The 22,946-nt window shown below is 34.2% G+C and overlaps 1 protein-coding gene across 4 annotated transcripts in view; it reads left to right on the forward strand.

Moving 5' to 3' along the window:
- Window positions 1-22,946, forward strand: part of ZDHHC20 (zinc finger DHHC-type palmitoyltransferase 20) — a 111,258-nt gene that overhangs the window by 67,709 nt on the left and 20,603 nt on the right. For 2 of the 4 annotated variants that reach the window (XM_051986579.1, XM_051986581.1), the window contains exons 4-7: window positions 9,676-9,796; window positions 17,815-17,884; window positions 20,346-20,378; window positions 21,137-21,257. In XM_051986579.1, coding sequence (XP_051842539.1) covers window positions 9,676-9,796; window positions 17,815-17,884; window positions 20,346-20,378; window positions 21,137-21,257 — 345 coding nt within the window. Of the gene's footprint in view, window positions 1-9,675; window positions 9,797-11,478; window positions 11,600-17,814; window positions 17,885-20,345; window positions 20,379-21,136; window positions 21,258-22,946 lie in introns of all 4 variants that reach the window. The other 2 variants (XM_051986580.1, XM_051986582.1) reach the window with 1 other exon arrangement.

Genomic DNA, 22,946 nt, shown 5'->3' on the forward strand with positions numbered 1-22,946 from the left:
CGTTTTCATTGACCAGTTAAAATTTTTTTTATAAAGCACTTAAATGAGGTGAAAACAAAGGAAAGAGAATGAATAAAAATATGTGGCATAGTCCTGTAAAAGTAGCATTGAGGACATTAAACCTCAGAACAAGTCAAGAGTAGTGATAGAATAAAATACAGACGATAAGATAAAAAGGATAAAAATAAGGTCTTTTTGGAAAAATTTATTGAGAAAGAAAAAATTAGGAAGATAATAGACTCATATTATTTAGAATTTGAAGAGATCTTAGCCCTAACCCTTTGTTTTATAGGTAAGGGAATTAAAGCCCAGAAAAAGTGATTTCCCCAAAGTTGATGATACACGCCCAGTAGGGACATAAATTCAAACACTCAGGTGCTGCTTGGAGCAGTGATAACTGATGATGGAGAGAAGACAGACGTGCTCATCTCTTATTTTGTTTTTGTTACTCCTGCTAAGGAGAGAATGATTTTTATACTGAAAAGGAAAAAATAAAAATTGATAAATTAGGGTGTTGAAACCCAGTATAAGTAAGTATAAGTATAGTTACCTGACCCAGGTGAATTCAAATCACTTCTCTTGAGGGAACTACATTCCAGGTTATTGAAGATCTAATTACCCAGTCATTGTCAGTAATCTTTGAAAGATGGTGGAGATTATGCTTCAGGGTACATAAAAGTACACATAACAATTTATTTAAAAAAAAAAAACAAGAAAAGATAAATGTACTAACTTATGAAAAAAGGAAGAGGCCAGTTAGCTTGATTTCAGCTCCTGGCAAAATTTTAGAAAATTATTGAAGAGATACTTTTTAAACATCTAGAAAAGGTAATAATAGTTGTCAAGAACCAGCTTGGCTTCATCAGAAACATTTTATGCCAGAATAACTTCATTTCCTTTTTTAATAGGGTTACTACATTGGTATATTAAAGAAATGCTATAGATACACTCTACCTAGATTTTCTCATGTCATCATTGAAGACAAGATGGAAAAATTTAGGTGCCAAATAAGTGGATTTAGAACTGTATGAATGTCCCCTGGGATTAGACCTCTTAGTATTATAATGTGTTCCCTATAACTCCAAGTCTTAAGCAGATTGAATGATCTTTTGGGAGGTGGAAGGGTACAAGTTAATTATAAACATTTGTCATTATTATTATTATTATTATTATTACAAACATCAAATAAAATTGGCATTGTAGTTGAATGGTTGGAAAGGCTTATTATACATGAAACTGCAAATTGGTAATGTACAGCTGGCTTTTTAAGTATGTAAAGAATTTAACACAATTTTGAAAGCTGTCCTTTTTGTCTTTGATTTCTTATAGACTTGGTTCTGATCTCTCTGGATTTTAAAAAATGCTTCAATGATCCTTTTTTGCTCAACCCTATTCTTAAAAATTTCTTAAAAAATTCTTTAAAAAAAAAATTTTTTTTAAAATAAGAAGTTAATATTTTTCTCCCTCCAGTTACCCCTATATTGGAAAAAAAAAAAGAAAAATGAAACCTCTTGTAATAAATATGTGCAAACAAGCAAAACAAATTCTCACATTATCCATGTACAAATATATACATTTTATTCTAAATTTTGAATCCTCTCAGGGAGGTGAACAACATGTTTTATCATGGTTGGTCATTGTGTTGATCAGGTTTCTCAAGTATTTTAAAGTTGACTTTACAGCGTTGTTGAATCAATTATTTTTGGTTCTATTCACTTTACTTTAAGAGAATTCATAAAATAATATGTAAGCTTCTTTGAAACCATTCCATCTGTCACAGTTTGGGACCAATGTGGTATTCTATGACAAATGTATACCATAATTTATTTAGTCTCTTTGCAGTAGATAGGCATTCCCTTAGTTTTTAGGTTCTATGCCATAACAAAAAGAACTGCTACATATGAGTCCTTTTCCTCTGTCTTTTATCTTTCTTGGAGTATAGTAGTCCTAGAGTGGTTTTGATAAGTTAAAGGGTATGCACAGTTGAGTAACTTTTGGGGCCTAGTTCTAAATTGCTTTCCAGAATGAGTGAATTAAATTTGCAGATTTGTTTTCTGATTTTTTAAAGCCTCTCTAATAGTTATTTTCCTTAGTTGTCATCTTTGTCAATTTGATGAGTGTGAAGTAAGCTTTAGAACTGCTTTAATTTGCATAGTGCATGGAATAATGAGTCAAGTTGGGAGGTAGGGAAGGATTACCTAGCAGTAGTGAGGGCCTAGCTATTATGGATCCAATCAGCGCAATATAATGATTTTTTTCTCTAGTGTCCTTGTGTTTAAGAGCAAAGGCAGCTAATAGTGGGAGTAATCCAAGCCTATGGTTTGGCGTAGCAAGATCTTCAGTAGGTTAAAAATAAAGGATTTGCAAAAAGACAATATAGAATAAACTCCTTCACCAGAGTCAAAATGGAAGAAATAAACCAGGGCAGGGCTGATGGCCTGAAAAAGAATTAAGGAGGAGGGAGATTGGAAATATAGATTTGGGTGTTGCTTTTTACCTGGTTGTTTTAATTTTATGAATAAAAATTGCCCATTTTACCTTCTGTGATGCTATTTCTTATTTGGTCATGAACTTTTTCTCTTTCTAGTATTCTAGACTTGCTACAGTGTTGTCTGCAAATAGAAGCATTTGGACAAACTATCCAAACCCTAGACTCTGTATAGAACATACTTTTTGAAGCTTCAGACATTATAGATCAGAATGTCTCTTGATGGATTGTTCGACTGTTGTGTCTTGTTTTAGGGTGACAAAACTAGAGCCCCCACACCAGAGTGAAAAAACATACTGTCTTAGTGGAGGAGTGATGAGGTGAGACTCCCGAGGATGATTAAAATATGGAGTCCATTTATTCCAAGTTCTTTCACCCTTATATACCCTCATACCCTTATATAACCAAAGCAACACTGGACATGCCTAAGTATATATTGCGCCCGTGGGATCACATGAACAACTTGCTATTGTATGTAGTTTGCCACCTGGTATCACTCTTCCACCTGGTATAACTCTGCTTCAGTCACAATATAGGTTGGCGCTGCCCCCTGACTTCTCAGGAAGGCCAAGAGTCCTTAAGGGAGATGGGGAGCCAAACCAGAATTACTAGCAGGTTCCCTTTGTGCTGAAGGGTCTTATACCTCACCCAGAGTTCCCCCACTATATGTGGCCCTCTACATTCAACAAACAGTATTCTTCTTGTAGTCATATATTACCTTACTTGAGAAGAGCCTTGAACATTGAATTTTTTCCTACGTCTATATTTTTCTAAGTCTACATTATTTTAAAATCAGTAAGTAATAAAATAAAAACCTTATGTTCTCTTTTCCTTCTGATAAAGATATAATCATTAAAAGGGATTTCTCTCTGTGTATAAATGATTATCATAAAGTTGTTGGGTTTTTTTTTAAGATGTGAAACTGAACATGTAGATTGGTTATTATTAATGTGGTTTTGAGTACCTTGGGGATATAAAAGTATCAATACCAACCTTGTCCGCTCTTTGGAAATTCTCTTCTTTTTTAGGTATTTTGATAATCAGTCAAAATTGTATAGCATTCACTACTGACTTTTTGGTTACTCTTGCTTCTTGAACATAAACTGTACCCATATGTTGATGGGAATAGTCATTTATTGTCTCTTTGTTTCCTTACCTGTAAAATATGGATGATAATACATTATAAATTGTAATGTTATGAAGAAAACATTTTGTAAATCTTGTAATACTTTTTTGAGCTTTCTGAGTCCATCCCAGCCACTGGACCTGGGTTAAGTACCTCAGAACATGCCAGTTGGATCTCAAGGGTCAGAAATAGATGGGCCCTTACATTGGTATGTGAAGTGGCTTCCATTCATGTATTTCAGATGTGGGTTAGACCCAGATCTCTTCAAAAATTTAGATTCTCAGATATTATACAGCCTAATCCCAGTGAATGGGCTGGAAGAGTATGGGAGAGTTTTTACTAGTTTGAATATGACCAAAGACAATACTCAATATGAATATATTTCCAAATGAATCAGCAAGAATTTATTAAGCACTACACTATAGAGTAAGTCTACAAAGGCAAAAGTGAAAATTTCTGCTCTTAAGAATCTTCTATTCTATAAGAGACGACATGCACATGTATTGGTATATACAAAGCTGATAGAAGATAACCTTGCATTACCCTTTGTGGAGAAATCAGGGATGATAGTGCAGAAAAGTATCTTTTGAACTGAATCTAAAAGAAAACCCAATGATTCCAAGAGGTGGAGTTGAGGAGGCAGAACATTTCAGGTATGGGGGACAGCTGATACAAATGCAGATTTGGCACTAATGTGCAGAAAAGAATAGCAAGGAAGCCAGAATAGCAAGAGTGGGTAAAGGAGAATAATATTTAATAAAATTAAATAATATTTAATAAGTTAGGATGTGGCCAGGTTGTAAAGACTTTTAAATGCCAAACTGAAAATTTATGTTTGGTCCTTAAAAAAGATAGGGAGACAGTACAGTTTATTCAGTATCAAGAATGGTGTAATGTGGTCAGACATCTCTGCTTTAGGAGAATCTCTTAAGCAGTTTATATATGATAAATTGGAATAGGGAAAAATTTGAGGTATGGAAATTAAGTAGGAAGCACTTATAAGAGATGACAAAAGCCTAAACCAGAAGAGGAAGAGTATAGTGTAGTGAAAAGAAGAGCACAGTCAAGAGATGTTGTGGAGACAGATTAGTTTATAATCATATCCATGTGACCTGATTTACCTGAGATGGACATGACCAGACCTTCAAAATTGATCCATTGAAATAGTAATCTCATCCCATCCTGATTTAAGCAAGATTCTTGCTATAGTCATTCTTAATAGGCTGATCTTTCATCTGGAAGATTATTTTCTACCCAAAAGCCAGTGTGGCTTCAGGAAGGATGAACAAGTAACGGTGTTTGCTGCTTGACAACTCCAGGAGTAACAACAAGGGCACAACAGAGATCTGTGTAGTGTTCATCCATTCGACCAAGGGCTTAGGGGAAATTGTGTCAAAACTTGGTTGCCTAGAGAAGTTTCTCCACATTGTCTGCCAGTTTCAGGATGACATGCTTGTCCAGGTTCTGGATGATGGACAGTGCTTGAGTTTTCCCAAGTATCAGCAGAGTGAAACAGGACAGTGTGCTTGCTCCCATGCTTCTTAGCATGGAGTTTTCAGTGATTGTCAGACAGCTTCAATGAGGACATAAAAGGTTGGCTATTACCCTGGTGGTGAATTATTTAATTTTAAAAGGCTACAAGCCAAGACTCTATTGACAGTAGAGTTGGTGTATGATTTTTTGTTTGCAGATGATTGTACAATCACTGCAGCCATTGAAGCCAAGATGCTACAAAGGTAGTGTGTGGTCATTTTAGCCAAAGAGTTAACACCAAGAAAACACAAGTTCTCTACCATCCATATGTGGAATCATTGGTTATAGCAAATGGAGAAGTGTTGAATACTGTGGATAAGTTCACTTACCTTGGCAGTGTACTTTCTAGTGATATACAGTGTTTGGGAGGCTCCAAAGGAGTGTGAGTGAGAAGAGGTATCAGACTGTTACCAAATTAAAGATCTACAGAGCCATTGTGCTGTATGCCTATGAAACCTAGACAGTGTACCAGGGCCATGCCAGACAATTGAACCACTTCTACCTGGATTGTTCTTAGAAATATTCTGAAGATCACCTGGCAGAATAAGGCACCATACACTTGAGGTTCTCTTGAGATGAATGCCTAATATATCTTTACCTAAAACACTGTTTTATAGAAAACTCATACAAGGCAGTTGCCCACACAGAGGTCAGAAGTGATAAAAGGACCCTCTCAAGGGCTCTGGCAAACTTTAGTATATGAGTTGTGAGATATGGGGGATGCAGGCTCATCACCACCTAACATGGCATTCCCACATCAAAGGTAGCACCGTGCTTTATGAGTAAAGCAGAATCACAGTAGCACAAAGGTATCATGAGGTACGCAAATCTAAAGATATCTCCATTTCTACCTATAGTAGAACTTTCTGAGCTCATGTTGGAATTATCAGCCACAGGCATACACACTGTTCCTTGATTCCCAACATTATGATATCATTGGTCCTCCTCAAATAGAAAGATGAACAGTAGTAAGTTTCAGGAGGAGCTGATATTCTTTATCCCATTTTTTATGCTTGTTGAAGGAGATAAATCTTCCCATAAAGGGAGCATCAGAAATTTATAAGGCTGAATGAATTTAGGGTCTCACCCCCTTCAGTGCAAAAGTTGGGAATTATGGTTGTGAAATACAGTATATACTATTAGACATGATTGATGTGTCAGTTACTTTTACTGAACTGATCTTTTAATGGGGGAAAGAGAAAATTGTCAATAAAATGATATTTTTAAGGTATTAACACTGAAAAATAAAATAGGGGATTTTTTTTTTAGTGAAATAAGAATGTTTGCTCTTCTAGTTGGAATACTTCAAGATCAACTTGGTCCTTTCTACAGGACATTCCAAATTCAGAGGATTTTAACATTTTACAATGAGCTAGGGAGCTTGTGTGAGTTCTCTACCATGAACTTGGCTGCCCAAAAATACTTGGAATTTTCCAGATGCTGTTTATCTGTGTTTGACTGTCCTGCCTTCAGAGATATAAAAGTATTTTATAGCATTGCCAGTTTTGCAAATATCTGGGACAAATAGTCTATCAGCACTATGGACTTTGGAGTCTCTTGTGGGGGGCTACCTAGCAAGACAAGTGGTCTTTCCTGTCCCCAATTGGAGTCCAAATCTGGAGGTAATGAGAAATAAGTGTAAAACAAAATCTATGCCAGGTTAATATCAAGATGTCAGCATATTACTGAGAGCCTGAGATAAATGAAAAACCTGGTTACAGGAGCTAAGAAATTTCAGGCTCAAAAGTTCATTCCAGGACAGATGGCAAGATGCATGCTACAGGAGTTGACCATATGGATGCTGGTGACGTTCTTCACTCTACTATTGCTGACATACCAGAGAGGTTTGCCAAGCTTCCCTCTGAGTTATGGCCTGAAAAAAGACTGGATGCCAGATACGGCACTGCTCTTGCTTGGCCTTTTAAAAAGTACTTCCAGTTTAGTAGAACCTGACAGAGCTGTGTTCTGCTGACGTAGACTTTATGATCCAAGATCACCTTATACCTTGAGGCATTAAAGGAGTACTTTTGAAGTAGGCAAATACATAGAAGTGTTGAATTTATTAAATTTTAAGGTTGAAAGAAAATATACCCCACCTAAAAAAATATTTCTGTATATTAGCTATAAAGATAAAATGCTAAAAGATAAAATGAAAAAATTATATTTTAAGTGACTAAAAAATTGAATATTTGGATAATAATATAAAGTAGGACACTTCACAAAACTTTTGAAGTTGATTTCATTAATGTATGGGTGCTTTTCCTACCTAATATTGTAACTCTTCCATGTCTTATTAGAAAGTTCTTTATGAGTTATGATGATCAAAAAAATGTTATCCTCCTTATGACCCAGTCTTCTGATAAGGAGTCTCTAAATTTAGCTGGAGTGTCCTTAAAAAATAGTATTGGTACCTAGCTCCTAAGAAAGTGAAAAGTCTACAACGCATACACAAGCCTTGTATGTCCAAATAAGAATTATTAAAGGAGATTCTGTACAAGCTATGGAGACCTCAGACAAGAGAAATGCTGTAGCTATCTATGTCTACACAGATTTGGGATAGTGAATGTGGCAGCTTCCCATATGGCTTGCCAGATTTCCTCTTTTGAACAGGAAGAGTCCCATCTGTGATTGGTAATGCTTCTTTGCTTTTGGGGGGCTTCCAAAGTGGTAACATGAGAAAACAATGTGTGTTACCTGTTCATCTCTGCTTTCAGGTCTTTAAGTTGGAATTTTTTAATCTCATAATTGATGGAAGGATCAAAGGACTATTATAAAAGAAAGTAATAAAGACTCTAGCTCAACCTATAACTGACTTTGGGCCTGTTCTTAGAGATTCCTATTCCCCTGTCTATGTGATTATGACTTCGTAGAAAGAACAGAGGTGCCATAGCCTTTTCATGTTCTAAATTAATTGATTTGGGTCTTAATATTTCTTGAAGTAGTCTTCATTCTCTAAAACGCACTACAAAAAACAGTGCATAAATTAACATTTATTTGTGGCCTTTTGTTCAGTTCTTGACATATTGAGATATTTTACATCAACAAGATAGACCAATAAGTAATAACCCAAGACTAAAAAACTAATGAAGTTGAATAATGAAGAAAATAATCACTGCTTAATAAATGTTATTAGGGAAATTAGGTCATAATATAGAAGAAAATTAAATTCTTGCAATCAGAATTTCTGCTAATTAATAACTTAAATATTTAAATAAACAAATAAATGAAATAGCTGGGAAACAGAATCACATACTTACCTAAAATAGGAGATCTGTATTTTTGTAATTGAAGCATTAAAAACAATTATCAGAACAAGGTTAATGTATTTAGTTATCTAAAAAATAAGATTTATACAACAAATATCAAAACTAAGAAAAATAAAAGCAACAAAATAGGGGAAGGGTTCATTATAAATATAATGGATAAAAGACTCCAGAATTTTCCATGAAACAGAAGTAAGTCTACAAGAACAGTACCCTATCTCCAATAGACAAAATGGTCAAAATGTATAAACAAACAGTTCAGTATGTTGTAATGGAAAGGGTGTAAGCACTGAAGTTAGAAGATATGGGTTCAAACCATGCTTCTGATACTTTTTTTGTAACCATAGCAAATCATTTACCTTCTATGCCTCAGATTTCTTTTCTTTAAGATGAAGAGACTGGACTATATGGTCCTTGTTACTTCCAAGTCTATAGTCCTACTGAATAACATACTAAATATTTGGAAAAATAGTCACATTAATAATTGAGGAATTGCTTATTGAAACATTTGTGGGGATTAATTAAAATGAATATAAATCATAAAATCCAGTGATGAAGGGTAATGGTGAAGAAATGAGCAGGTTACGATAATCTTTGCTGAAGAGAAATCAGATGAGAAGTTTAATAGTCATTTGTTGTTAACATTAAAATAAAGATGTGAATTGAAAATCTAATCTTTAATTCAAATATGTGACCATGAACAAAACACTTAATCTCTTTGCATCCGTTTCCTCATCTGTAAAATGGACATAATAATAAGGCCTACCTCCTAGAATGGCTGTAAAAGATAAATTAGATAATGTTTGTGAAGTATTTTGAAAGCCTTAAAGTCATTTATATATATAAAATTATTCATTTTGTTTCATTTCATAATCTCAGTATTTGGTGTATTTCACAGGAAAGCATTTAAAGTAAAACTTTTTTTTTTACAAAGATATTTGTATTTGTTCTAAATATAAGAAAAACTAGGAAAAAATCCAACATTTGAGGTTTGGCTAAGCTGACTGATACACAGGTTAAATTTAACTATGTAAAATTTTTTGAAATATCATATAAATCTTAAGTTATGTTGATATTAGTGTTGTAAGAATGCATTTTTGTGAAAAAAAAAATTTCTCAACTGTTAGCCAAGCATACCTGAAATAACATGTTCAAACTTTTCCTGTAGTTTTGTAGTTCTTTTTGCAAGGACCTTTTTATATTAGAAAAATTTGTAGATAATATAATCTTAGGATCACGAATTAATAATTTTTCTCCTCTTTTAGTTCTTTTTATCTCAGTCCGATGAAGAACATTATGAAAAGGAAGAACGACCTGAAGTCCAACAAGAAATTTTGAAGAGAGTAGCAAAAGAGTTACCTGTCTACACTATGACTTCCACAAAATGTAAGCAAAACAGATTATAAGATTTCAAAGTATCTCTTCAGTTGTATTCACTTCCATAGTGAAATATGTTGATTTATTTGTGATTAAATGAAAGTTATGACTAGTCACAAAATAATATTCTATTGATAATGTATTTATAATGAGTCATTGACAACTTTTATTGCTATTCCATTTTCTTTCCCCTTCCCTCAATCCCATTACTATTTTTATCTATTAAATTAAAATATTGAAAATCTCCATTATACAAATACATTAAAAAGGAAAATACTCAGTGATCCATAACTTAACTATTGGTAATAATAGCTATCATTTACAAAGCACTTTAAAAATACTGCCCCACAGCCCTCTCTGTAGTGGCCAGAAACTGGAAACTGAGTGGATACCCATCAATTGGAGAATGGCTGAATAAATTGTGGTATATGAATATTATGGAATATTATTGTTCGGTAAGAAATGACCAACAGGATGATTTCAGAAAGGCCTGGAGAAACTTACATGAACTGATGCTGAGTGAAATGAGCAGGACCAGGAGATCATTATATACTTCAACAACAATACTATATGATGATCAATTCTGATGGACGTGGTCCTCTTCAACAATGAGATAAACCAAATCAGTTCCAATGGAGCAGTAATGCATTGAACCAGCTACACCCAGCAAAAGAACTCTGGGAGATGACTATGAACCACTACATAGAATTCCTAATCCCTTTATTTTTGTCTGCCTGCATTTTTGATTTCCTTCATAGGTAAATTGTACACTATTTCAAAGTCTGATCCTTTTTGTACAGCAAAATAACTATTTGAACACATATACTTATATTGTATTTAATTTATGCTTTAACATATTTAACATGTATTGGTCAACCTTCCATCTTGGGGAGAGGGTGGGGGGAAGGAGGGGAAAAGTTGGAACAGAAATTTGGCAATTGTCCATGCTATAAAATTCCCCATGCATATAACTTGTAAATAAAAAGCTATAATAATTTAAAAAAAAAATACTGCTCCAATTTTTCCTCACAGCAATGATAGTGAGAGGTTCTGTTAAGATCCCCATTTTATAGATAAAAAAACTGAGGCAGACAGAGATTAAGTGACTTACTAGAGTCATACAACTAATAAGTGTCTGGCGTCATATTTGATCATGGGTCTTATGTATCCAGAATTAGTGTTCTATTTACTGCACCACCAGCTTCTTCTTTCACTATTTGTAAGAAGTGCTTTTTCTTTAAGTGCAGGGTAAACTGTCATCCGCTGCAGAATCAATGTTAGTTCATTGAGGGCCAGGACTCTGATTTCTTTCTTTTTATGTCCCCATCACCTACCACTGGCGGAAGAAAGGAATATCTCCACTGTTGCAGTTTTTCCCACTACCAGGTTATCTAGAATGGCTTGTAGGATGGCCTAGGATGGGGAAGAGGATAAAGGGATGGGGATGGGGGAGAGAAATAAAAGAGGAGTCATTTTTATTAGATCATACTTGAAGTTGATGTGTTCAGTCATTTAATGCATTTTTGTGAAAAAAAAAATTTCTCAACTGTTAGCCAAGCATACCTGAAATAACATGTTCAAACTTTTCCTGTAGTTTTGTAGTTCTTTTTGCAAGGACCTTTTTATATTAGAAAAATTTGTAGATGATATAATCTTAGGATCAAGAATTAATAATTTTTCTCCTCTTTTAGTTCTTTTTATCTCAGTCCGATGAAGAACATTATGAAAAGGAAGAACGACCTGAAGTCCAACAAGAAATTTTGAAGAGAGTAGCAAAAGAGTTACCTGTCTACACTATGACTTCCACAAAATGTAAGCAAAACAGATTATAAGATTTCAAAGTATCTCTTCAGTTGTATTCACTTCCATAGTGAAATATGTTGATTTATTTGTGATTAAATGAAAGTTATGACTAGTCACAAAATAATATTCTATTGATAATGTATTTATAATGAGTCATTGACAACTTTTATTGCTATTCCATTTTCTTTGCCTCTCCCTCAATCCCATTACTATTTTTATCTATTAAATTAAAATATTGAAAATCTCCATTATCCAAATATATTAAAAAGGAAAATACTCAGTGATCCATAACTTAACTATTGGTAATAATAGCTATCATTTACAAAGCACTTTAAAAATACTGCTCCACAGCCCTCTCTGTAGTGGCCAGAAACTGGAAACTGAGTGGATACCCATCAATTGGAGAATGGCTGAATAAATTGTGGTATATTAATATTATGGAATATTATTGTTCGGTAAGAAATGACCAACAGGATGATTTCAGAAAGGCCTGGAGAGACTTACATGAACTGATGCTGAGTGAAATGAGCAGGACCAGGAGATCATTATATACTTCAACAACAATACTATATGATGATCAATTCTGATGGACGTGGTCCTCTTCAACAATGAGATAAACCAAATCAGTTCCAATGGAGCAGTAATGAATTGAACCAGCTACACCCAGCAAAAGAACTCTGGGAGATGACTATGAACCACTACATAGAATTCCTAATCCCTTTATTTTTGTCTGCCTGCATTTTTGATTTCCTTCATAGGTAAATTGTACACTATTTCAAAGTCTGATCCTTTTTGTACAGCAAAATAACTATTTGAACACATATACTTATATTGTATTTAATTTATGCTTTAACATATTTAACATGTATTGGTCAACCTTCCATCTTGGGGAGAGGGTGGGGGGAAGGAGGGGAAAAGTTGGAACAGAAATTTGGCAATTGTCCATGCTATAAAATTCCCCATGCATATAACTTGTAAATAAAAAGCTATAATAATTTAAAAAAAAAATACTGCTCCAATTTTTCCTCACAGCAATGATAGTGAGAGGTTCTGTTAAGATCCCCATTTTATAGATAAAAAAACTGAGGCAGACAGAGATTAAGTGACTTACTAGAGTCATACAACTAATAAGTGTCTGGCGTCATATTTGATCATGGGTCTTATGTATCCAGAATTAGTGTTCTATTTACTGCACCACCAGCTTCTTCTTTCACTATTTGTAAGAAGTGCTTTTTCTTTAAGTGCAGGGTAAACTGTCATCCGCTGCAGAATCAATGTTAGTTCATTGAGGGCCAGGACTCTGATTTCTTTCTTTTTATGTCCCCATCACCTACCACTGGCGGAAGAAAGGAATATCTCCACTGTTGCAGTTTTTCCCACTACCAGGTTATCTAGAATGGCTTGTAGGATGGCCTAGGATGGGGAAGAGGATAAAGGGATGGGGATGGGGGAGAGAAATAAAAGAGGAGTCATTTTTATTAGATCATACTTGAAGTTGATGTGTTCAGTCATTTAATGCATTTTTATAGTGCTTTATTCCATTTTTTGTGAACTTATATTATAAAAATGTATGGCTAATTTAATTGTAGGATTAGGAATTCTAACAACACATCTTTGCTTGTTCATGTCCCTTTATGAACTTTCTTTTGTGTATTTTTTTCCGCGCCTGGATTAGGAAGATTCTCACTACCTATGTGATACGTCACATTAATGTGACAAGTCAATTAATCTTGTTTGCCTCAGTTTCTCCTTTTATAAAATGACCTAGAAAAGGAAATGGCAAACCACTTCAGTATCTTTGCCAAGAAAACCTCCAAAAGGGGTTACAAAGAATTGGACATAACTGAAAAGAATTGGTGTGTGGGTGTGTGTGTGTGGGTGTGTGTGTGTGTGTGTGTGTGTGTGTGTGTGTGTGTATGTATAAAAATATCTACACACCTCCATATAGGTATACATATATATATATTCATACAAACATAGGTGCACATATACACATATATAAATACAAGATCTAAGTAGGTTCTAGAGCCTAGGGTGGTTGTATCAAATGAAATAGGGTTTTTTTTTTTAATAGCTTTTTATTGACAGAACATATGCATGGGTAATTTTTACAACATTGTTCCTTGCACTCACTTCTGTTCGAACTTTTCCCTTCCCTCCCTCCACCCCCTCTCCTAGATGGCAGGCAGTCTCATGCATGTTAAAACATGTTAAAGTATATCTTAGATACAATGTATGTATGCAGATCTGTATAGTTCTCTTGTTGCACAAGAAAAATTGGATTCAGAAGGTAAAAATAACCTGTAATGCAAGTAGTCCACATTCATTTCCCAGTGTTTCTTCTCTGGGTGTAGCTGATTCTGTCCATCATTGATCAATTAGAACTGAATTAGATCTTCTCTTTGTCGAAGATATCCACTTCCATCAGAATTTTTGTGTATTTTTAAAAAATGTTTAATTAGCACTCTCTTCTTTCTGTTATTTTTGATATTGCTCTCTCCCATATAACATGTAAGTAGAGTTAAGAACAAATACACACATTGACCATGTCTGAAAATATATATCTCAGTCTGTACCTCTGAGATAATTGATTTTAAATTGCTGTGTGATTTCCCGAAGAATGAGCGAGCCATTTACTATTGGATTTCTGGATACATCCTCCCTTGAATCCTAAACTAATTTGATATAATAAGACTCTTTCAACTTTCTTTCATATATTTATATATTATATCCTTTTTAAATTATATATATATATTCATACAAACATAGGTGCACATATACACATATATAAATACAAGATCTAAGTAGGTTCTAGAGCCTAGGGTGGTTGTATCAAATGAAATAGGGTTTTTTTTTTTAATAGCTTTTTATTGACAGAACATATGCATGGGTAATTTTTACAACATTGTTCCTTGCACTCACTTCTGTTCGAACTTTTCCCTTCCCTCCCTCCACCCCCTCTCCTAGATGGCAGGCAGTCTCATGCATGTTAAAACATGTTAAAGTATATCTTAGATACAATGTATGTATGCAGATCTGTATAGTTCTCTTGTTGCACAAGAAAAATTGGATTCAGAAGGTAAAAATAACCTGTAATGCAAGTAGTCCACATTCATTTCCCAGTGTTTCTTCTCTGGGTGTAGCTGATTCTGTCCATCATTGATCAATTAGAACTGAATTAGATCTTCTCTTTGTCGAAGATATCCACTTCCATCAGAATTTTTGTGTATTTTTTTCCGCGCCTGGATTAGGAAGATTCTCACTACCTATGTGATACGTCACATTAATGTGACAAGTCAATTAATCTTGTTTGCCTCAGTTTCTCCTTTTATAAAATGACCTAGAAAAGGAAATGGCAAACCACTTCAGTATCTTTGCCAAGAAAACCTCCAAAAGGGTTACAAAGAATTGGACATAACTGAAAAGAACTGGTGTGTGTGTGTGTGTGTGTGTGTGTGTGTGTATAAAAATATCTACACACCTCCATATAGGTATACATATATATATATTCATACAAATATAGGTGCACATATACACATATATATAAATACAAGATCTAAGTAGGTTCTAGAGCCTAGGGTGGTTGTATCAAATGAAATAGGGTTTTTTTTTTTTTAAATAGCTTTTTATTGACAGAACATATGCATGGGTAATTTTTACAACATTGTTCCTTGCACTCACTTCTGTTCGAACTTTTCCCTTCCCTCCCTCCACCCCCTCTCCTAGATGGCAGGCAGTCTCATGCATGTTAAAACATGTTAAAGTATATCTTAGATACAATGTATGTATGCAGATCTGTATAGTTCTCTTGTTGCACAAGAAAAATTGGATTCAGAAGGTAAAAATAACCTGTAATGCAAGTAGTCCACATTCATTTCCCAGTGTTTCTTCTCTGGGTGTAGCTGATTCTGTCCATCATTGATCAATTAGAACTGAATTAGATCTTCTCTTTGTCGAAGATATCCACTTCCATCAGAATTTTTGTGTATTTTTAAAAAATGTTTAATTAGCACTCTCTTCTTTCTGTTATTTTTGATATTGCTCTCTAAACATTTTCCTTGAACAGAAACAGACTGTTTTCTAAATATCTGTCCCATCTTAGCTGAAATTCTACTTTAACTCTTCTAACAAAATTTCTTTGTTGCACTCACCCTAATTTCTGGGTTGAAGTTTTTTCCACTGGATCAGGATCAGAGGCTTTTCCACTTGAATCAGGATCGGAGCTTTTCCACTGAAATCCACTGAGGGGTCTATTTGTCCCACGTTCAGGGCGCCAAAATGTTGTGAGCTTTTTCTTCTCAAAAAGCAGCCAGGTGATAAAAGTTAAGATCTTTTATTATCCCAATATAGCCCGGTTAGCTTAGAGGCCTATCTCTCTGCTTGGTTCCAAGAGCTCTCTCCGAATGTCACCAAATCCAAAGGTCTGGTCCTTCAGCCTCTGCCTCTGCTTTCTTCAGCCTCCAGCCAGCTCCAGTCTTCATGTCATTCCAGTGAAATTTCGACTTGTAGCGTCTTCCTCTCTGAAGAACCTCTTCGACTGGCCCATTGGCCTATCCAAATCCTATCCTAATCCTTCCAGAGAGAGGGATTATGGGTTTTCTCCCATAGTGCTCTCTGGCCCAAAGAGCTTCAAGGGAGGTATGAACTCATTGAACTCCAATGAGTAAAGGTGTGAACACAAGCCTTGTATTGATTAGTTCTACTTAGTACCTAGTTTCAGGTTCTGGCCAAAACATCTTCTTGTAAGATTAGATCAACTCTAATTAGTTAGCAGTTAGTAAGGATTCCAACATGTATGTATGCAGATCTGTATAGTTCTCTTGTTGCACAAGAAAAATTGGATTCAGAAGGTAAAAATAACCTGTAATGCAAGTAGTCCACATTCATTTCCCAGTGTTTCTTCTCTGGGTGTAGCTGATTCTGTCCATCATTGATCAATTAGAACTGAATTAGATCTTCTCTTTGTCGAAGATATCCACTTCCATCAGAATTTTTGTGTATTTTTAAAAAATGTTTCATTAGCACTCTCTTCTTTCTGTTATTTTTGATATTGCTCTCTCCCATATAACATGTAAGTAGAGTTAAGAACAAATACACACATTGACCATGTCTGAAAATATATATCTCAGTCTGTACCTCTGAGATAATTGATTTTAAATTGCTGTGTGATTTCCCGAAGAATGAGCCATTTACTATTGGATTTCTGGATACATCCTCCCTTGAATCCTAAACTAATTTCATATAATAAGACTTTCAACTTTCTTTCATATATTTATATACTATATCCTTTTTTTATTATATATATCCTTTTTTTGTTAATATTATATTTTTCCCCATTTGCATATAAAAATAATTTGTGTAACAATTGATTTTTAAAATTTCATGAAAAAATAAAGTGAAGGGGCAAGTAGATGGCTAGTAATAGAGTGCCAGCCTTGAAGTCAGGAGGACCCGAGTTCCTCTGACACTTAATACCTCCTAGCTATATGACCCTGGACAAGTCATTTAACCCCAATTGCCTCAGCAAAATATATAAACAAACAAACAAATAAATAAAGTGAAAAATGGTATTCTTCAATTTGCATTTAATTCCATTCTTCATTCAATCTCTATCAGTTCTTTTTTTTTTTGGATGTAAAGAGCACTCGATTAACTAATTCAATTCATTTGGAATAGTCGAATCATAATTGCTGAGAATAGAGAAATCATTCACAGTTAATCAACATATGGTATTGCTGTTACTTATGTACTTTATTCTCTTGGTTCTGCTGATTTCATTTTGCATTGATATATCTAAACTTTTACAACCGTTTTTGAAATAAGCCTGCTTATAATTTCTTCTAGAACAATAGTATTCCACCACAATCAGGTACCACAATTTGTTCAGCCAATTCTCAATTGGGCAGCCCCGCAATGTTCAAGTGTTTTCTACTACAAAAAGAGATGCTATAAATATTTTTGTGTACATAAGTCCTTTTTCTTTTCTTTTTTTTCTTTCTTTCTTTTTTAATCTCTTTGGGATACAGACCTAGCAAGAAAAGAACAGATCGACTTAACTAATACTAAAACCCTTTCATCTTTTTATTCCTTTGTATTATTTTAAATCTCTTAATTGAAAGTAATTTGTTCCATAAATAAGTTTGAAAAGTTAAATAGGTTTATTTGTTGAATTTAATTAAGCAATAGTCTGTCCATTTTAATAATGTTCTTTTTCTTGAATTTAGTAATCAGATATTGTGAAAAATGTCAACTGATTAAACCTGATCGATGTCACCACTGCTCTGTATGTAACAAGTAAGTAGCTTTTATCAGCAGTTTTCATTATCACTGAGCATGGTATTGGAACTTTTGTCAAAGGGAGAAAGTTAATGTTACAAATGTACTGAGTTTTACATTTATACCCTAATTCTAAAAATTTGCATTCACTTCTCAAGAAATAAATATTATGGTTCTTTGCTCTGAAGAGATGAAGTTTCTTGCATAAGTCACATTCCCATCACTCAAGAGATCTCAGATGTGTCACCTTGATTTGTGCTTAATAACTTTAGCTTAACCTTCCAAACTTGTACCCCCAAAATCAGTAATGACTATGCTGTAATAATCTGAAGAAGAGTTCATAGTAGAAAAGTTGGTGTATCATATTTAACATTCAGGTTAAGCTATAACAAATAATATGTCAATTAATTTAATAATTTCCCTCAACTTATTCTCATCCCCTCTCTCTCTCTCTCTCTCTCTCTGGGGGAATAGCTTTTGTTGGTAATGGATTTAACTTATGCCATCATTCACTCACCCTTCCTTTACCTTTTGGATGAACCATAACTTTAATTTTTCATTCCCTATAGTAATCCATATAAAGAGGAGGGCTACTCAAGCATCTTTGGAATACCATACATGTGTTTTAAATGAACTAATCTTGTTCTTTTTTAATTTCAATAGAGAAGTTCTATATTTTAATTAGTTTGTGAGCAGTTCTGCCCTATACTCAGTAGTTTTTACTGTGTTTTCCTTATTTGTTTTAACTATTGTTAACTTGGCCTTTAGAACTGAAATTCTAGGTTCTAAAAAATTTGTAAAGATCAATCTCATTTGACAGTCTCTTTCAGCTTTTTTAGAGAATACTATGCTCCTGACCATGGCGGTTATTTAAAGTGTTGAACTTTATATGTAAAGAAAGCTTAGAACAAGTTAATTTGTTCAAAAGAATTGTCCCATCGAATTTTATGGTCTTTAAAAAAAAATTCTGCCACACATTTAGATATAACAAAGTACAATTAAAGGTAATAAATGAGCTCCACTAAGTCAGGCAACTTAGTTTTCCAAAGGATAAAGTAAATTTTCAAGTTTTCCTTGTCAGTGAAGCATATGCCTATAAATTTGTAAATTTCAAGGCCTGTTAGGTCTCAAATAAATTATTAAGAACTTACATTTTCATAGTTTTAAATCTTCATAATTCCATAGGAAAATGCTTGAAAATAAGTTTTATGTCCTATAGTAGTTTCACTTGTGTGTATTTTATGCCCCATAGTGATGTTGCTTGTATGTCACTCCTATGACTTCAATGCTGAAACAAGATAAAATCTCTAGACCTGTCTCAGGTCTCTCCCCATCCTATTCCATCTTCTACTGCCAGAGTGATTTTTTTAAAGCATAGGTCTGACCTTGTCACTCCCACCCCCTGCTTATTGAGCTCCAGTAGTTTTCCTGTTTCTTCCAGGATCAAATATAAATTCCTCCATCTGGTATTTAAAGCTTTTCAGAAGATCCTTTCCTACATTTTCAGTCTCTTTATTCACATGTACTTGATGATAAGCTAACCTAAACTCCTTGCGATTCCTTGGACATGACACTACATTTTCTATTCTGTGCTTTTACCCTATTTCCACTCTCAGTGCATTCATGTACTCTCATCTTAGCCTTTTAGTTTCTTTGACTTTCTTCCAGACTCAATTCAAGTCCCACTTTCTGCAGGAAGCTTTTCCTAGTCCAGTCATTCCACTCTATTTTCCCTATCCCCCTTCCCTGGTAAGTTGCTAATGCTTTCCCATCTTAGATTCATTTATACTGATTATCTTGGTTATACCTAGTCATTTACATGTTGTTTCTCCCATTAAAATGTAAGCTCCTTGAGAGTTTCCCTTCCTTTTTTTATCACCTTAGCAAATACCTATGGTTGAATAACATTAGTTTGATTCATATACTGTTTATGTTTGTCCTTGTCTTATTATTCCCTACTAGGTTATAAGTATCTTGATCTTATAGAATCATGGATCTAGAATGAGAAGGAATTTCAAAGGCAAAAATAGTTCAGCCTTTTCATTTTATAAGTGAGAAAACTGAAGTCCGACATGGTTAAATGATTTGCCTAAGATTATATGTATATAAAACAACCACTAGAAGTGTAATTTTAATCCACATCTTCTAAGTGATTTGCCTAAGATCTCACACACACACACACATATAATAATTACCAGAAGTGTAATTTTAATCCACATCCTCTGACCCTAGAGCCAGATCTGCTTCTTCTGTGTCTTTCTGAAATTCCTAAAGCTATAGATTTTTTTATGTGCCCAGAATCTATTATATAAGTGTTTACTGAGTATTAATCACCTGAGAAAGTTTTATATATCTTATTACAATAAAAATGCTAATTATAATGATCTTCTTAGATAACATTTTAAAATAAAATTTTAAGTGTTTGGGAATTTATAAATGGGAATTTGAAAATAGAATTTTATTGTACTTTTTTTCTTAGATGTGTTCTTAAGATGGATCATCATTGTCCTTGGTATGTATGAAAAATATTAAAACTTTTTTTTGGTGGGAAAGGAGATTTTGAAACAATTCTTTTTTCATTTAAAATGTAAATTCTCTAGATAGTTTCCCTACACAATCAATAATATATTCTGAAATGGTTCCAATAACTAAATTATTTAAGAATTAAGGTGTGGTACTATTCTGTATGGCTAGGTTTATTTACTAGTCTACTAATCTAATCTTTTTTTTTCCTACTACCCTCAACTTTAAAAATTGTTTTAATATAATTTCACTGTGTAATATTCTTTATTTTTCTTTTTCTTTTAAATTTGTATTGGTCTCCCTGTGCAGCAAGAGAACTGTTTGGTGCTACACACATATCTAGGATATAGTGTAATCTATTTAACATGTAAAGAACTGCTTGCCATCTGGGGGAGAGGGTTGAGGGAGGGAGGGGAAAAATCGGAACAGAAGTGAGTGCAAGGGATAATGCTGTAAAAATTTACCCTGGCATGGGTTCTGTCAATAAAAAGTTATTTTTTAAAAAAATAAATAAATAAAATTTTAAAAGTAAAAAAAAAAAAACACTGCACATGATAATCTTATATCGAACTACTTGCTATCTATGAGAGGGAGGAAGAAAAATTTTGAACGCAAGGTTTTGCAAGAGTTAATTTAAAAAAATCTTTCCGTGTATTTTGAAAAATAAAAAGTAATATTAAAAAAATAAAAAATAAATTTGTATTGGTATCTTTGTATCATAACCATTTATCTCCATTGTTTTTCTAGGGTGAATAACTGTGTGGGATTTTCTAACTACAAATACTTCCTGCTGTTTTTATTTTATTCCCTTGTGTATTGTATTCTGGTGACCACAACAGTTTTAGAATATTTTATAAAATTCTGGACGGTAAGTTTGTTAAAATCTTAAATGTATATACTTAAATTTTCATTGAGATATTGCTATATGTTAATGATTAGATATTTGATTTAGTACTAATGTAAGAGTTTATAACTAGTCTATACTATTTAAAATTTGTAATGAACAAGATAGAACAAGGCGGAGTTTGAATATTCCTTGTTTTTCATTCTTCCAGATTCTTCCCTTACCTCTAACATTCAATAGCATGTTCTCCTTTGAGGTTTCATGCTGTCCATATCTACCACCCAAAGCAAGCCCTGGTAGCTATTGTCTATAGATCTCCAGGTCATTCCCCTTCCTTCCCCAACAAATTAAGTACCTGATTTACAATTTTTCTCTCCTCCCCTACACCTGCACTCATATTAGAGCACTTTATATATATTGACTCTCCCTCTAACATCCTAACCAGTCAGTTCTTCATTCTACTCACTTCCCATGACCTATTCTCACCCAACCTCATTACACACAAAGATGGTAATGTTTTTGATCTTGCTTCAAATGTACCACTTCCATGTTCAAGGATTCCAAAATCCCCCTATCTGACCATAATCTATTGGCTTTTCTTCTTTTCTATTTCTCTTTCCAAACCCTATTCTTCATCCATAGTACCTTGACTCCTCAGTGTCTTCCAAGCTATCTCCTTTACACTCACCACTTAATCTTCTTTCCCCCATATTAACCCATTGGTGAGTAGTTCAACTTTTTGCTATCTTCCTCTCTGGATTTTTTGACCCAGTATCACCGCAGCCTTTGATCATTCCCACCATTGGCCTTGGCTCCTATAGACTTGCTGTTGAAGAGAAATGGAGAGAATTGCTTAATCATTCTGACTGACATTACAAATTTATTACACAATCTCAACTGGACTTTCCCTGCAGCTAAATAATCTTAACTATTTCGTTTCTATCAACTCACTATTCCACTTCCAACAATGACTTTTCCAAACCTTTTCATTACTCTTCAAGCTTCCCATGGCTTGCTACCTTTCCCCTTACATGAGCACTCAGTTTCTCATATATTACAGAAAAAAAATTGAGACCATTCACCATGGGCTCTTTTTCCTTTTTCTTTACCTCTTCACTTAGTTACCTTTTGCCACCATCACCCTTATCTCATATAATGAAGTGGTCTTACACCTCTACTTGTTCAAGCAATCCCATTATATCCCAACAGCTTATAGCCCCCCGTCATCCCAACTTTCACACTTATTTTCAATTTCTCTCTCCTAGTTCTTTCTCTCCTGCCTATAAATATACAAATATCTCCCTCATCCCAAAAAAATTTTCACTTGATCCTTCCATCCCCAGTAACACATTGTCTCATATTTCTTCTGCCTTTTATGGCTAAACTCTTTGAACGGGGTCATCCATAATCTGTGTCCCTTTTTTCTCTCCTTTTACTCTCTTCTTAACCTCCTCCAGTCTGTCTTCCAGCCTTATCATTACACTGAAACTGCTTTCTCCATCATTACTAGTGATCTTTATAATTCCGAAATCCAATGGTCTTTGACACAGTTGAACACCCTTTTCTCCTTGATATTCCCTTTTCTCTAGGTTTTGGGACATTGTTCTCTCCTACTTCTTCTGCCTATTAACTTCTCATTCTCCTTTGCTGTATCCTCATACATATCATGCCCTCTACCATGGGTGATGCTCAGGTTTCTGTCTTAGACCTCCT

Source organism: Antechinus flavipes, chromosome 3, assembly GCF_016432865.1.
Source record: "Antechinus flavipes isolate AdamAnt ecotype Samford, QLD, Australia chromosome 3, AdamAnt_v2, whole genome shotgun sequence".
NCBI classification, from domain to species: domain Eukaryota; kingdom Metazoa; phylum Chordata; class Mammalia; order Dasyuromorphia; family Dasyuridae; genus Antechinus; species Antechinus flavipes.